The sequence below is a fragment of the Schistocerca gregaria genome, chromosome 6, assembly GCF_023897955.1.
Source record: "Schistocerca gregaria isolate iqSchGreg1 chromosome 6, iqSchGreg1.2, whole genome shotgun sequence".
NCBI lineage: Eukaryota > Metazoa > Arthropoda > Insecta > Orthoptera > Acrididae > Schistocerca > Schistocerca gregaria.
The window spans coordinates 331,939,457-331,954,320 of NC_064925.1; the positions used below are offsets into that span (position 1 = coordinate 331,939,457).

General features: G+C 43.9%; 1 protein-coding gene across 6 annotated transcripts in view; it reads right to left on the minus strand.

Moving 5' to 3' along the window:
* Positions 1–14,864, minus strand: part of LOC126278964 (muscle-specific protein 300 kDa) — a 1,270,985-nt gene that overhangs the window by 46,302 nt on the left and 1,209,819 nt on the right. For all 6 annotated transcript variants that reach the window (XM_049979256.1, XM_049979254.1, XM_049979257.1 and 3 more), the window contains one exon: positions 253–501. In XM_049979256.1, coding sequence (XP_049835213.1) covers positions 253–501 — 249 coding nt within the window. The remainder of the gene's footprint in view (positions 1–252; positions 502–14,864) is intronic.

A 14,864-nucleotide genomic window follows, 5' to 3' on the forward strand; every position in this document is an offset into this window, starting at 1 on the left:
ACAGAGCATTACGCGAAATTCCCGCCACCCCCTTTTTTTGGTCGATTACTCTCAAATGTGTGTCCACCAGGGTACGGCTGCAGGGTGTGATTCCTTGGATCTTAACCTGCGTCACAGTACAGATTGTTTAGAAAATTCGATCCCGCCACTGGGGACCTCCCCTTGTCAACTGGCTACTCCCGATGTTAGAAGACGTCACCGCAGTCCCGCCCCTGCGCACGCGCAGTTCTCGGCACACACTACGTCACTGACCTGCTGCACGGAGTCGAGGAAGTGCCTGGCGGCGCGCAGCTCGTGGTGGCCGGCGGCGCGCTGCTCGGCGGCCTGCGCCAGCCGGTCGAGCGCCAGCCGCACCTCCTGCAGGCGGCGGCCCAGCTGCGCCAGCTCGGCGCCCAGCGGCACCGACGACGCGTCCACGCCGGCCGCCTCCGCCACGCGCGCCGCCAGCTCTCGCAGCTCGCCCAGTCGCGCCTGCTGCGCCGACAGCGACGACTCGCTCGCCTGCGCGGGCACACCTTCCAAGTCCACACCGGCGCTCGTCATCGGGCGCTGCTGCTGCTGCTGCCACTGTTGCCAGCTTCCTCCAGCCTTCTCGTATATTCCCGAAATGCAGAGCGCTGCGGTCGCGCCGCTACACGGTCACGATTTTCGTTCACTTCTTGACACCTTTCTGCAAGTTGGGGAAAGCGAAACTCTAAGAGCCTAAAATTTAACCAGTCCTATGAAGGAAACCGATGCCCAGGGAAGTTCCGACGAGCTGTTGCAGGCACACAAGGGAATGGGAAGGAGCCGGGGGAGGGGTCTGAAGACGGTTTAACGAAATAATTGGGAAAGGTACGAGTGTTCTCCTATAAACCGTGTTACTGTTTTGCCTACGAAAAGAAGCCTTCCACCTCGAACTATCACATTGTCATCACAGTCCAACACAACAGTCAGTCTGCTTTTTGCTATCCACTGCGACAGCATCACACCAAGCTGCCAGCCAGTGACGCTACTGAATGCAATATCGCACGAGTGTAATACTATCGTTTATACTGATTCGTAAACTTGTTTATAAAATAGGAAGCATATGTAGTGAAATAAAAATCGACAATAACTAAAATTTCACGGTACATTTGTCATTCCGTAGTTCCCTAAGGACCCTAGGATGTATCAAACGGCAACTTGCCAGACAGTGAAGTCCCGATTCCTTTACAATGTACAGGGTGGTCCATTGATCGTGACCGGGCCAAATATATCACGAAATAAGCGTCAAACGAAAAAACTACAAAGAACGAAACTTGTCTAGCTTGAAGGGAGAAACCAGATGGCGCTATGGTTGGCCCGCTAGATGGCGCTGTCATAGGTCAAACGGATATCAACTGCGCTTTTAAAAGACGAACCCCTATTTTTATTACATATTCGTGTAATACGTAAAGAAATATGAATGTTTTAGTTGGACCACTTTTTTCGCTTTGTGATAGATGGCGCTGTAATAGTCACAAACATATGGCTCACAATTTTAGATGAAAGGTTGGTAACAGGTAGGTTTTTTAAATTGAAATACAGAACGTAGGTACGTTTGAACATTTTATTTCGGTTGTTCCAATATGATACATACACCTTTGTGAACTTATCATTTCTGAGAACGCATGCTGTTACAGCGTGATATTCAATACCGCTTCAACCGCACGCGAACTATGTGCCGGACACCCATCATGTTGGAAGTACATCGCCATTCTGTCATGCAGTGAAACTTCTTGTAGTAACATCGGTACAACATTACGTAGGAAATCAGAATACATTGCAACATTTAGATTGCCATCGATAAAATGGGGGCCAATTATCCTTCCTCCCATAATGCCGCACCAAACACTAACCCGCCAAGGTCGCTAATGTTCCAATTCTAGCAGCCACTGTGGGTTTTCCTTTGCCCAAAAGTGCATATTATGCTGGTTTACGTTACCGCTGATGGTGAATGACGCTTCGTCGCTAAATAGAACGCGTGCAAAAAAAAAAAAAGTAAATAAATAAATAAATAAATAATAAAAATAAAATAATAAATAAATAAATAAATAAAAACCTGTCATCGTCCCGTAATTTCTCTTGTGCCCAGTGGAAGAACTGTAAACGACGTTCAAAGTCGTCGCCATGGAATTCCTGGTGCATACAAATATGGTACGGGTGCAATCGATGTTGATGTAGCATTCTCAACACCGACGTTTTTCAGATTCCCCCTTTTCACGCAATTTGTCTGCTAATGATGTGCGTATTAGCCGCGACAGCAGCTAAACACCTATTTAGGCATCATCATTTGCTGCAGGTAGTGGTTGACGTTTCACACGTGGCTGAACATTACCTGTTTCCTTAAATAACTAACCGGCGAACAGTCCAGACACTTGGATGTTGTCGTTCAGAATACCGAGCAGCACACATAGCACACGCCCGTTGGCCATTTTGATCACAATAGCCATACATCGACACGATATCGACCTTTTCCGCAATTGGTAAACGGTCCTTTTTAACATAGGTAATGTATCACGAAGCAGATACCGTCCGCACTGGAGGAATGTACGTGATACCACGTACTTATACGCTTGTGGCTATTACAGCGCCATCTATCAGAAAGGGAAAAAGTGCTCCAACTAAAACATTCATATTTCTTTACGTACTACACGAATGTGTAATAAAAAATGGGGGTTCCTATTTAAAAAAAAAACGCGGCTGATATCCATTTGACCTATGGCAGCGCCATCTAGCGGGCCAACCACAACGCCATCTGGTTTTACCCTTCAAGCTAGCCGAGTTTCGTTCTTTGTAGTTTTTTCGTTTGCTGCTTATTTCGTGAGATATTTGGACCGGTCACTGTCGGTGGACCACCCTGTATAGATATTTACTGAAGATGCCAGTAAGCATCCGAAGACATGACCTCTTCCAGAAAGATGTCATACATCTATCCAACAAAGCAAAGTGTTTTCGCTATACATTCATCCAAATCAGTCAATGTGAAACGTAAGGAAACATGTGCTGAATGTAGGACTCACATTATGTAACGTACAAAATAAGTCACCACATCTTTAGCTGAAGAGAAAGCCACACAGACGTGACAATAATACGTCAAAGGAAATCAAACTCTTAACCGACACTGAAGAAGTGTGTGTGTGGTTTGGGAACTTATTGGCCCAACAGCGAGGTTATCAGCGCCCAGTCATCGATGAAAACAAACGAATGTCGATAAAAACGAAATTTCACAATAGTTCTACATCTGAATCAGCAACTCCAAGAATCTTCATTCAACATATTCGCTTTTGACACAAAAGTAATTATATTTGCAAAAATATTCATTTATTGGGAATTCGTGTGAATTGTAGCAATGGGCAAATCATTAGACACTACAAACAATTTTTGTGTGTCAAGAAAACTCCTGATCATAATAATAACAACAACAGAGATTCATTCTTCTCAAGCATGAAATATTTGTTTATATTCCCTTGCATTCCTACGAGCATACTCCAATTATACAGCTATTCCAAAGTATTTCTTCATGGTAAGTTGCAGTTTGTGCCACTGAATCAGTGAAATTTGGTCGTTTTTACATTTGTTTCGCGTTAATTTATGACTCTTGGAAATTTACTAATGCATGTAGCGCAAAACGTAACAACTATTTTGTTAGTTAAGTAGAAAACTAATTAAAAACGCACGTTGTCCTTACGAGGCAGGTAACTGGCTTTCACACCGCTGGAGCGTTAGTGTCGCTCCAACTGTCACAGGGTAATAACTTTCGCAGCAGTGTGTGTCGCGACTGTATGTATAAGACTGTGGTGTCATTATGTCCAAGTAGCATAAACGAACTACTACGGCCGAATTCTATAGCGAACGTTGTTTATGTGGCAATAGCGTGCTCGGTTCACACGTCTTCCATCTACACAACCCGCTCACATTCAATACTGGAGATCTCGCTGCTACTTCAGACGGTGTTGTTGGATCTCAAAAGTCAATGAGCGGCAGCAAAAGCAAGCACGTTATTTTTGTCGGCTGGGGACTGGAGCTATAAAGTATGTTTACACAGTAAGATGGGTGATGCCGGAGGAGGGGCTGACGGAAGTTGAGGAATGTAGCCCCCCTCCCCCACACGCACTGACCCCCACGTGGAGAGGCCCTGCACAGTACGCACCTTAACCTGTGGTTCGAGCTACCGCGAACGCAACGGGTGTAAAGATAGGTTAAACGTATGTGATCAGTACCCTCATAATGATGAAATTGTCTTATGTGCTGCCATGTTTAATGCTGAATTACGCACACTTAATACCATCAAAGGGAACAGTGCGAAATACAATGACAATGCCGTACAAGACAGAAGCACAGCTGTCACCAATGACTGCTTTACACAGTATACTCAGCTAGATAAGGTTGGCTGCAGCCACAAAGAAATCACAGAGCGAGGTTGCGCAGTGGTTACCACACTGGACTTCCATTCGGGATGACAACTATTCAGACCCGTGTCGGGCCATGCAGATTTACGTTTTCCGTCATTTTCCTAAATCACTACAAGCAAACGCCGACTTGGTTTCTTTGAAAGGGCACGGCCGATTTCCTTCCCGATCCTTGACAACATCGGAGCTCGTTCTCAGACAGCAACGGGCTCGATGTCGACGTGATGGTAAACCCTCTCTTCCTTTCTATCCTTCAATACAGAAATCACTAACGGACGACGTCTTCGGACTTCTAAAGGTTCAGGACTAGGGAGCTGTCCGGTCAGCTTAAACACACTGTATCTGAGACGGAATAACGAAGTGATCGGCGGACACGGAAAGGGGTGGTGCTGGCGGTTCGCCGACACCTGCAGACTGAATGTGGCTGTGACAGCAACGTTTTTACAATTCAGTACTGAATTCTTTCCTGCGTTTTCTGTTAACCTGCACTACTGAGCTTGCGTTGCAGGATCGTAATATCCATATCACTACGCTGATCACTTTCGCTATTAGCTGCAGACATTTTTCTGCGTCTGATAAACGAATCACGAATTGACTGCAGAGCGATATGACAAAGATGAACTAAACAGAAGGCACGACCAAGTTCGTCCTCTGGTTGGCTACTGGTACGGCAGCTCTTCTGCAAACAACTACTTGTCAATCACTCTGTTATTCTGATCCACGTGTGCAGATGTGACGATGGAGAAAGTAAACAAACAGTATGGGCGGGATATGTAATTCATTTGCCCCTACAACAAGTACTTTGTGTTCCCAAGTTTGAGCTGATATGATCTTCTATGGAAAGAATTCACGAACAAGCGTTCTTTGTCTGGTTAATAATATGAACAAGAATGCTTCATTTATATCACGCCTAATCATAAAATTTGCTAACCCGGTATAGAAAAAACTACAGAAAAAATAGTTTTACGGAGAAACCGGGAGATGGCGTTTTTGCCAGTTCTGCCAGGCCGCAGGGTCGCCTCGTTATGGTTCTGCCTCTCAGCCTGTGCGCAGGACTGGGTCCCTTGAGTTTCCTACAAAGTGTCTGATCTGTTGTTCCGACAGCGCACACTACAAACCTAGACTGCCCTAACTTGCGCCTAACTCTGTTCGTGACGAGAGCATAAACATGCACGTCCCGTCGCTTGGGACGCCACGCTGAGAGGGCGCCACAACTGTGACATTGCTGTACAGAACGTATCACAATTAGTAGCTACCGCTTGTGGAATAAAGTTGAGAAGAGTGCCCAATCACAAGATTTTTATACAGCCTGTATCACAATTACTAGCGAAACCAGACACGGCTGAAAGCACACGACGGAAAAGGGAGTATAAGGGTGTGGGCGCCAAATGATATTTTGCTTGTGGAGAAAAATGTTTTCGAACCGGCTCTGGGTACAAAACGGGTTTTCACTGCAGATGATTGAACTGTCATTTACCGTAGCTTCCCAAAGAAACGTTACGGCAGAAATTAATATTACTGCATCGTGCCTGAGTCACGTAACTACTTAACCTTAAATAACTACTGACTCGTTAAAAATATAAGCTCTCTCTCTTCTCCTAGGCTAATAGTGACAAGGGACTCACGTCATAAACACTAACGCGTTTTCTCATCAACAACTAAATCTTCCCGTGCGAGATCTGATTCCCCTTCTTTTATTACGATGATGGGGGTCAACAAAAGAAGGAAGCTGGTGACTGAAATTTCGTGAGAAGATAACTCCGTAACGAAAAACATCTTCGTTTTAATGATTGCCACCTCTATTCGCTTATCACATATGTCACATTTTATCCCCTGATTTTGGGCTTTAAAAACATGCTCCCCTTCTTTGAATTTTTTCAATGTTCTCCGTCAATCCTATGTGGTAAGGAAACCTACCGCGCGACAATACAAGATGACGACCAAGCGTAGTGCGGGCAGTCTCTTAAGTACATGTGTTGCATTCTGTTAATTGTTTTACACTCAAAACGCAGTCTTCGGTTTGCCCTCTCCACAACTTCTGCTATTTGACTTTTCCAATTAACGTCCTTTGCAATTTTAATGCCTTGGTATTTCATTGAATCGATAACTTTCAAATTTGTGTGATTTATCATTTGACCTAAATTTACCGGATGGGCTTAACATACATGAGTGGACGATCGAAGACTTACTACGCTTTTTACAGATATGATGAGGGCATACGCAGCAGAAACGTTCGTATCTTGCTCTTTATTCGATCTTTTTTAAATTTTAATCCCAGTAATTGGGAGTAAATATTTTGCGTACCGGTAGGCAACTACCTAATATGTATACTGGATGGAAAAGCCCAATACTAGGGTGGGAGGGGAGGGGAGAGGGAGGGAGTAGAGAGGGAGGGAGAGGGAGAGGGAGGGAGAGAGAGAGAGAGAGACGAATTATTTGACACGGAGATTATGGAGAAAAATGGTACCCTTGTCAATATACTTGAATCCTATTATTCCAATCTCGTCCGCCTGCTCCACTTACGACATTCCGTTGTTTTTCTACATTAATTCAGGCGGCTGTGGGTCTAGAAATCCACATAACATTCCTTTCCTTGTCATTGACCAGATAATAGATTACACTAAAAACGATGGGATATTAGCCTGTGTCCTTCCGTCCTTTTTTTTCCCTTCATTGCATCCTTACAGAGCAAACCTACGAGGCTACAAACCCTTTTGAAAGATCAAAACTACGCACGGAAAATAATGTCATTGTGCCATGCAGCCGTCTTGATTCATAAAGAAGCGGTAGGGGGGCTAAACTGACAACATCCCGTCGATGACAAGGCCATTACAGACACAGAACGAACTCAGTTGCAAAATAATCAAAAATAATCATGGAAGAAGGAAATGACGTGACGCTTACAAGAAAACCGTCCAGGCATTGAGTCCGTACACGAGAACAAATAGCTGTGATCCACCTTCGTACAAATCGTTACACATATTTCAGCTTTTCGCTACCTCAGTTGTACACTGTCACACAACTTACGGGTAAGTTAAAATATCTACTTTTTTGTAGCATAATGATTACGAACAATTATTAAAATAATATATTGTTTTCAGCTTAGGTACAGCAAACGGACAACGGGACAATGGAAAACAGTTTTTATGTTTATTGTGGGATACCCCTGAAACTGCACAAACACGTTGTGTTCATTTAAAATATTTTCAAAAATTGCAATAGCGTGATGTGGAATATAGATAAAATAACTGGTCACGCAACTAAACCATACCTAACATAAAATTTTAAATCTGTCGACATGCTACCGCTTTTTAATATAACAGAACAATCGTTACATCACCCACATAACTAAATCAAAAGAAAGAAAAAACTATCGCTGTAATATACTGACACAAAAGACACATGCGTGCTACTGCAGACTTCGACGAGAGGAAATAAAGCGAAAGGCTGTCATCCTTGGAAATCTAACTAAATGAGTCCGCTGCACGGCGTCGCAAGAACACGACATTTTAAATGCGCACTTCGCAAGTAACTACTCAGCATATTGAACAGGAGGAATGCTCATAACGATAAATGAGGAAGAAAGAAACGTGCCTGTAGGTTCCAATCAATGTTTTAAGGCTTTTATGATGATTTCCGACACAGCAATAATTCTTCTCTTATTTACAACAAACGCGTCAAATTCAAATATTCAAGATCTAGTGAGGTTTAAAGCGTCACTAGCTCGCGACTAAATATTAGAAAGTAAAAACAGTTATAAATTTAAAAACTGACAATGATGAACCAACACACAGTAACATCGCGGCATGAATACGAATTTAAATACCATGTACAAAACTTGTAACCTACAAGGTACTGTAATGCAATGATGAAACACGCTTCAGTGACATCACATCAGAAAAGCTGGAGCCAACGCAAAACTAAAAACGTCACTAATGTCGTCGAAAAGCGGACTCACTCTACCGAAAAGTTGCATCCATGCAAATGTAATTCACGAAAAGTTGGGTTTGTAACTAGGTATCAAATGGCATCTACAATATGGAGCACAACTGTCAAGCCATGAATTTTCTGCAATATAGAGATGAAACACGCTGCTTTGCCTGCGAATAAAAAAATCTACACATAATTACATGACAACGTCGGTCGACTTACTGATACGCTTGGCCAGTTTGTGGGACACTCGTGGACTGCAGATCGATACACGATGTGCAACGTGGATGTAGCCGCTATCCGGTTACGTCAGATGAACTAACAGCTGCATTGGCAAAATACCATCCACAAATACGCGTTGACACGAAATAACTACCTGCATTCGAAGAAGACGAACTCGATACTGGGTTAGGGAACAGACTAACGGTCGCCGTCCGACCGAGACCCTCATCACGGAGACAGAGGTCAATATTTGCCCAACTTATCACTAGATGACCGGCAACGGCTGGGTCACCAACAGACTGACGGGAAATTTTCTTGGGAGGAACTTTCTCACGACTACTCCCTGATTAACAAACGTAGGACAGCGTCCGAGATGCAATGGGATGAAGGTTCCATACGGAGACGCTGCTGCCGTGATGCAGCGGCTAAAAGATATCGATGAAAAGAGAATTTTAGGAAGGTCATGCGTGCAATTAGTTTTTAAATCACCAGTTATAGCGAGCAGAGTGGGAGTCAGCCATCCTTAGGTTGAAAGATCAGATCATGAGGTGAGAAGCCACAGATAATTCGCTAAGGAACACGCACTACTGGCTATTCGCAGGCGTCGTGTCGACGTGTTGCCGACAGGGCAATTTACAGAGGAGATGCCTGCGAAATCGACAGGAGTCCAAGCGTGACACTACGGTGAGAAATAAAGGCGAATGTTGCTAGTATATGTACCATGCACCAGGTTGATCACCCGACAGCAGAGACGCGACGTGACGCTGTCGGTGGTCGCACGGCGACTGGAGGAGGCTGCTACGGTGCAGATGGGCGCAGCCCGTCCGCATCGATCGCCTGTGGACCGCCACGGCCCTTAAAGGGAATCTGTCGCTGCCACGCCCCGACTCTTATCGTATTTTCGCCTCGTGGTCCAATTTCTTAATGGATTTAACTTGTAAATCCTGTAACAGTTGGGAGGGCGTTATGGTTCAACGTCCAAGAGGTTAATAGATACTGAGCACCCGTCCCTATTGGCCAAATCGGACCTAGGAGAAACCTACTTGCCACTCGCCCAAAGTGATTTAAGGGCACTATGGAGTCCTAAAACAGAATAACCGGGTATCCGACCCTGCTTCCTCAAGATGCTGTCCTAACAAGTGTGTGACCTAGATCTGTACACGGTTTTTCGATGATCATGATTGAGGTTCTCAGTGCCTCAGAAGTATCAAGATCTCATAATCAGAAGCTGTCAAAATTAAGCGCAAGACCTCTCTACAAGAAGCGGGTTTTTCGTGAAAATTTTCTCACGAACGGAATTACAAACATTGCTTAGAGAGACAAAATGGTAGACATGGCTCTGGGCATTATGGGACTTAACATCTGAGATGATCAGTCCCCTAGAACTTAGAACTACTTAAGCCTAACTAACCTAAGGACACCACACACATCCATGCCCGAAGGCAGTATTCGAACTTGCGAACGTGGCGGTCGCGCGGTTCCGGGCCGAAGCGCCTAGAAACGCTCGGCCACAGCGGCCGACCAGAGAGAGACAACTTGATTGTAGGCGAAACCATGAAAACTGGTAACTGCGGACCTACGAGATGGAACGTCCTCTAGAATCTGTGTATATGATTCTCCAAAGGCCTCTAGCAAATGGATGTAAGGAACGAAATTATAAACATTTCTCGTTGAGAGACAATTTGATTGGAGGCGAAACCACGACAACTGGTAGCTGCGGACCTATGTGATAGAATGTCCTATAGAATCTGTGTATGCGATTCTCCGAAGATCTCTATCAAATGGATGTAACGAAATCACCACAAAGAATTTCCTCGCTTCAAGAATTTCTTTGTCAATGCCCTAGAACCAACTCCGATGATACAAGTTCCATGCTGAAGAACCCTGAATGGAGACACTGACAACAGGTCACCGACTTTGCTTATATTTTGCATTGTTGTAGTCCAGACTTAGAAATAACTAATGCTGTTCTAGTAGGATGTGCTTCTCACGCAATGTCGAGAGACCGAGGTTTATATTTGCAGGTACCTACTGAACACCTTAATCCCTTTCCAAGAGAACGTGATTCATTGTAGCGATACAGGAGTCTGGTACAGCATTTAAAAAAAAAAAAATTACTTGTACGCAGTACGGGCAGGCTTTTAAAGCACCCCTCACACGTTCAGCATTTATCGCATAATAATGAGATCAGTGTTAACGGTTTGCGATACATTCTGAAAAAGACTACAGAGTTTTAAAAATATTTACTGTCGTTCACTACATTGTACCGTGTATTTTGTAATGGTTGAGGACGTCTCATTTACTATTGTATAAAGCCAATTTTCTGGTGCGCATACAGTTTACATTCTAGAAAAAAAAAGTTTTGCATCTCACTGTTACTCTCTCATATTCACAATAAGAATGATACCGAACCTCTATTCGGTGAAGATGGTTGGGGAATAACCTATGATCAAATCTCATTTGAAGTACGGAACTTGAAGGCGTTTTCTTCGCTTCGAAAGAACGTATGGCTGTATTTGTTAATATATTTCCCTTAACTACGTACTGATGACTGATACTGCTCTTCCCATTGGCGCCTTGTTGTTCTATACAATGCAGCCTTCAGGTCTGACGGCGGTAACACGGGGCCTCGTACTTTCGCGCAACATACTGACAGGCTATCATTGTGTCATTGATACTGAGCGTGCGCGGGCTGCTTGATCTTCCGCCTTAGCTGGTTGCTTTAACGCCGCATCTCTACCTCTCATGTCCTCGTACGGTATTCATCATGTCCTCGTACGGTATTCATCATGCTCGTAAAACTTTGAATCTGATTTCTCCAATATGCTTGTGAATTGCGTCCTACTGGGGCAGCTTTTGTCACATCTAAGAATATCCTACAGTTTCGCGAAGGATGAGCAAAGTCTGTGACCCACTGTGTGCACGCTTCCCTTGTGAAACAAGAAAACCCGTGTGTTAAATAATGCGCCTTTAACTCGGCGCCTAACACTCGCCTCCCCCTTCCTGAAGACTGGGCTGTTGTTGTTGGTCTAAGAAGAGGGACATGGCCTGGGAGAGGGCCGTAGGAACGTGATGGCCTCGTCTGAGCCCTGTGGAGCGTACACATACAAAGATAAGGAGGGAGGCCGAGCGCCACACACATCTCCCGCTTATTTGCGCTCGTGACTCAAACCAAATGCTGCTGCCCCGGAATTTCCGCCGTACACGACCGCGAAATGAGATACACAGGCGCTCCCCTTAGTCACACCGCTGCAACTAATTTTATGCCCGTCGTCTCCAGAGAAACAGTTTTCTTTCAGCGCCTTCCAGTGCTAATGATTTCAGTTACCTGTTACAAATGGCTCGATTGCCCTATTGCAGCGGTTAACCCCCTTCGTACAGACCTGCTCATCTAATCTTTACTATATCCACTCATATATTTCTCTCTTCTTTTTCTTAACTGGGTAAGTGCAATGGCGAGAGAGAGGAGAGGGCGTGAGGAATACCCATGGTATATGAATATAAAAACTACATAACAAAACCAGACGACTACTAAGAGTCAAGAGACATGAAATGAAGGAAGTAATAAAGGAGTGACTGGGACAGGGTTGTCGACTATTCCTGATGTAATTCAGTATGCACACTGAGAAAGCAATTAGGGAAACTAAGGAGAAATCTGGAAGGGGAATTAAAGTATAGAGAAATGAAATAAAAACTTTTAGGTTTTTCAGTGAAGTTACAAGGTCTGAGAAGGCAAAGTACTTGAAACACCATTTATGCAGTCTCGAAAGAGGTTATAAGATTAACACTGATGACTTTAAAACAAAGGTAATGGAGAGTAGTCTAATTAGAAAGGTGACGCTGAAGAAAACAAGTTAGGAAACGATTAAAGTAGGAGGTGAATTCTGCGATTCAATCAACAAAATAACTGAAGTCGGCAGAAGTAATGAGACTTTGGTAATGGTGGGAGGTGTAGGTGGCAAAAATTACAAAGAGAGACCCAGGCTTGAATACGGTATGAAATTTTAGGTACATGGCGCTTGCACGAGTTACGGAGAAATGAACATCGTAGGTGCCGTTTACCTATCAGATATGATACTAAAACAGGACACACGGTGTTTGCAGAACATCACTGCGGATGTGTCCTCGCAGCAGTTATTAGATGAGGTTCGCTTGTTCGCATTATATCCAACGAATATGGAAAGCATGGCGACATGCCACCCACGTGGATCGGCAGTGCACGTCGCCTATTAAGTAAGGCCGGAAACTTTCTACGGTGTGACCAGCAATCTAATACGGATTTAGTTGCTGACCTGCATATAGTAATCCATATACTTTCCCGCGACGAGTTTTGAAAATCATGGGTGACCAGTTGCCCACGTTACAAATATAAATCACCAACGCAGTAAAAAAAAAATCTGGGAAACGATGGTAGTTACAGTGACGAAAAGAATTCTCATACAAATGTCCAAGGTTCTGATAGACTGCGAGGTGAAAAAAAATTGAGGACAAATGCTTCCATCGCAGGCTTTTTTTATGCAAAGTGCACTGAATGAACCAAGAGTCCACTTGGGAAGTCCCACTAAAGCCACCGCACACACACACTACTACCTCGACTCACCTAGAGAGAACGCAGTTAACGAACCTCAATTACGCGTCTTACAATCTAAACTTTCCACGTTAACTGACAGTCGGAGGAAGGAAAACAAAACATATGAAGATCACAGTTAAAAGTCCAGTCCACGACGAGACCATTAGACACGGAGCGCTATTTCGAATTGGACACGGATGGAAAGAAATTCGTGGTACAAAGTAAGTCTTGATGGTGAGACGAGGATACGAATCGCTGTCTTTCCGAATGTGGGTCCTGTGTCGTAATATCGCACCAGTCGCTCGATATAATGAAAGAAGGGGCAGATTCCGTTCTCCAGAACGTTCTTCGCAAGTTATATGATAGTACAATCTTTGTAGATCATCTGTTTACACAGGAAGATTAGTCCGTTCATTTACGTTCCTCGATGACGTGCAAGCCTTCTTTTGCAAAAAAAGATCGCAGAAAGTGTGTCAAGAGTGCTTTATTTCAGTGTCAAGACTTTCTCAACTGTTATCGTACAGCGGAGGTTAACCGCAACACGTCCTGACGGAACAGGGACGTATTACAAAGCTGAAGGAAGCTGGCTTTGCTGTATAACATTTGACATATCCCTTTCAGCGAGACAATCTACAACGCTTTGCTGCTACTTACCTAATACGCTTACTGCATTTCCTTCCTTCCTCTGCTGAAATTCTGGAAATTAAAAAAAAGTTCTCTCTCTCTCTCTCTCTCTCTCTCTCTCTCTCTCTCTCACACACACACACACACACACACACACACACACACACACACACACACACACGAGCGCACACAAAATACCGTTGCACAAATATACCCGTAATACTACAAACAAACGGCATGGACGATGATTCAGCCAAACGACCTCACTTTATCTGTGGGATACCATTCAAGTGAAACTTCCGTAGAAGATTCACTAATGGTCACAGGAAAAGAATTAGCAAGAAATTACTCGCTGTCTCGATTACTAGAATTTTTATAAAGGCATTTTAACGGGAAGGAATAATGCTGAACAGTCTAAGAGTTACAAAATAATGGGATATGTACGATTTTCTGAAATATCAAAATCTGTACTTGTCCAGTTGTGGGGTTCTCGGACGAACTTTAAAATCATGAAATAAAGCTGCATCAGGCTCTCAAAATAGTAGTACCTTTATAACGGCCGTGCAGACGTTTTGAAATCTTTCATCCGACAAGTTTACGGCTTTCCTCACACTAGAGTTGATGCATTCTACGGTTTATGACATTTGCGGAAGCAACAGGTCACTGGCATCGAGTAACTAGCATGACACTGCCTGCAGTCTTTTTTTCAGCATTATCGCTTCGTTTGCATATTAACGCTGTAAATACGACACGCGGGGCAGTGTAAGTATGGTAAACGTATTGTGATGGCAGCTGGGGAGCGTAAAACCTCCCGAGTGATCAGACATTCATTTAATAAGCAATCAATGAGTACGCACTCCAATCAACTTTTATAATAAAGTTCAGCTACACTGTTTTGATAGAATTTTTGTTATGAAAGGGCTCCTGGTAAGTACATCGGTAAGAAATCACGTGGAAAGGCTTAGATCACTCACTCATACTACTTGCAGACACTGTTCCCGTACGCACGCACACACACACACACACACACACACACACACACACACACACACACACACACACGTTACAGCATAAATAAAGCATGGCATTGTAATGAAACTATATGA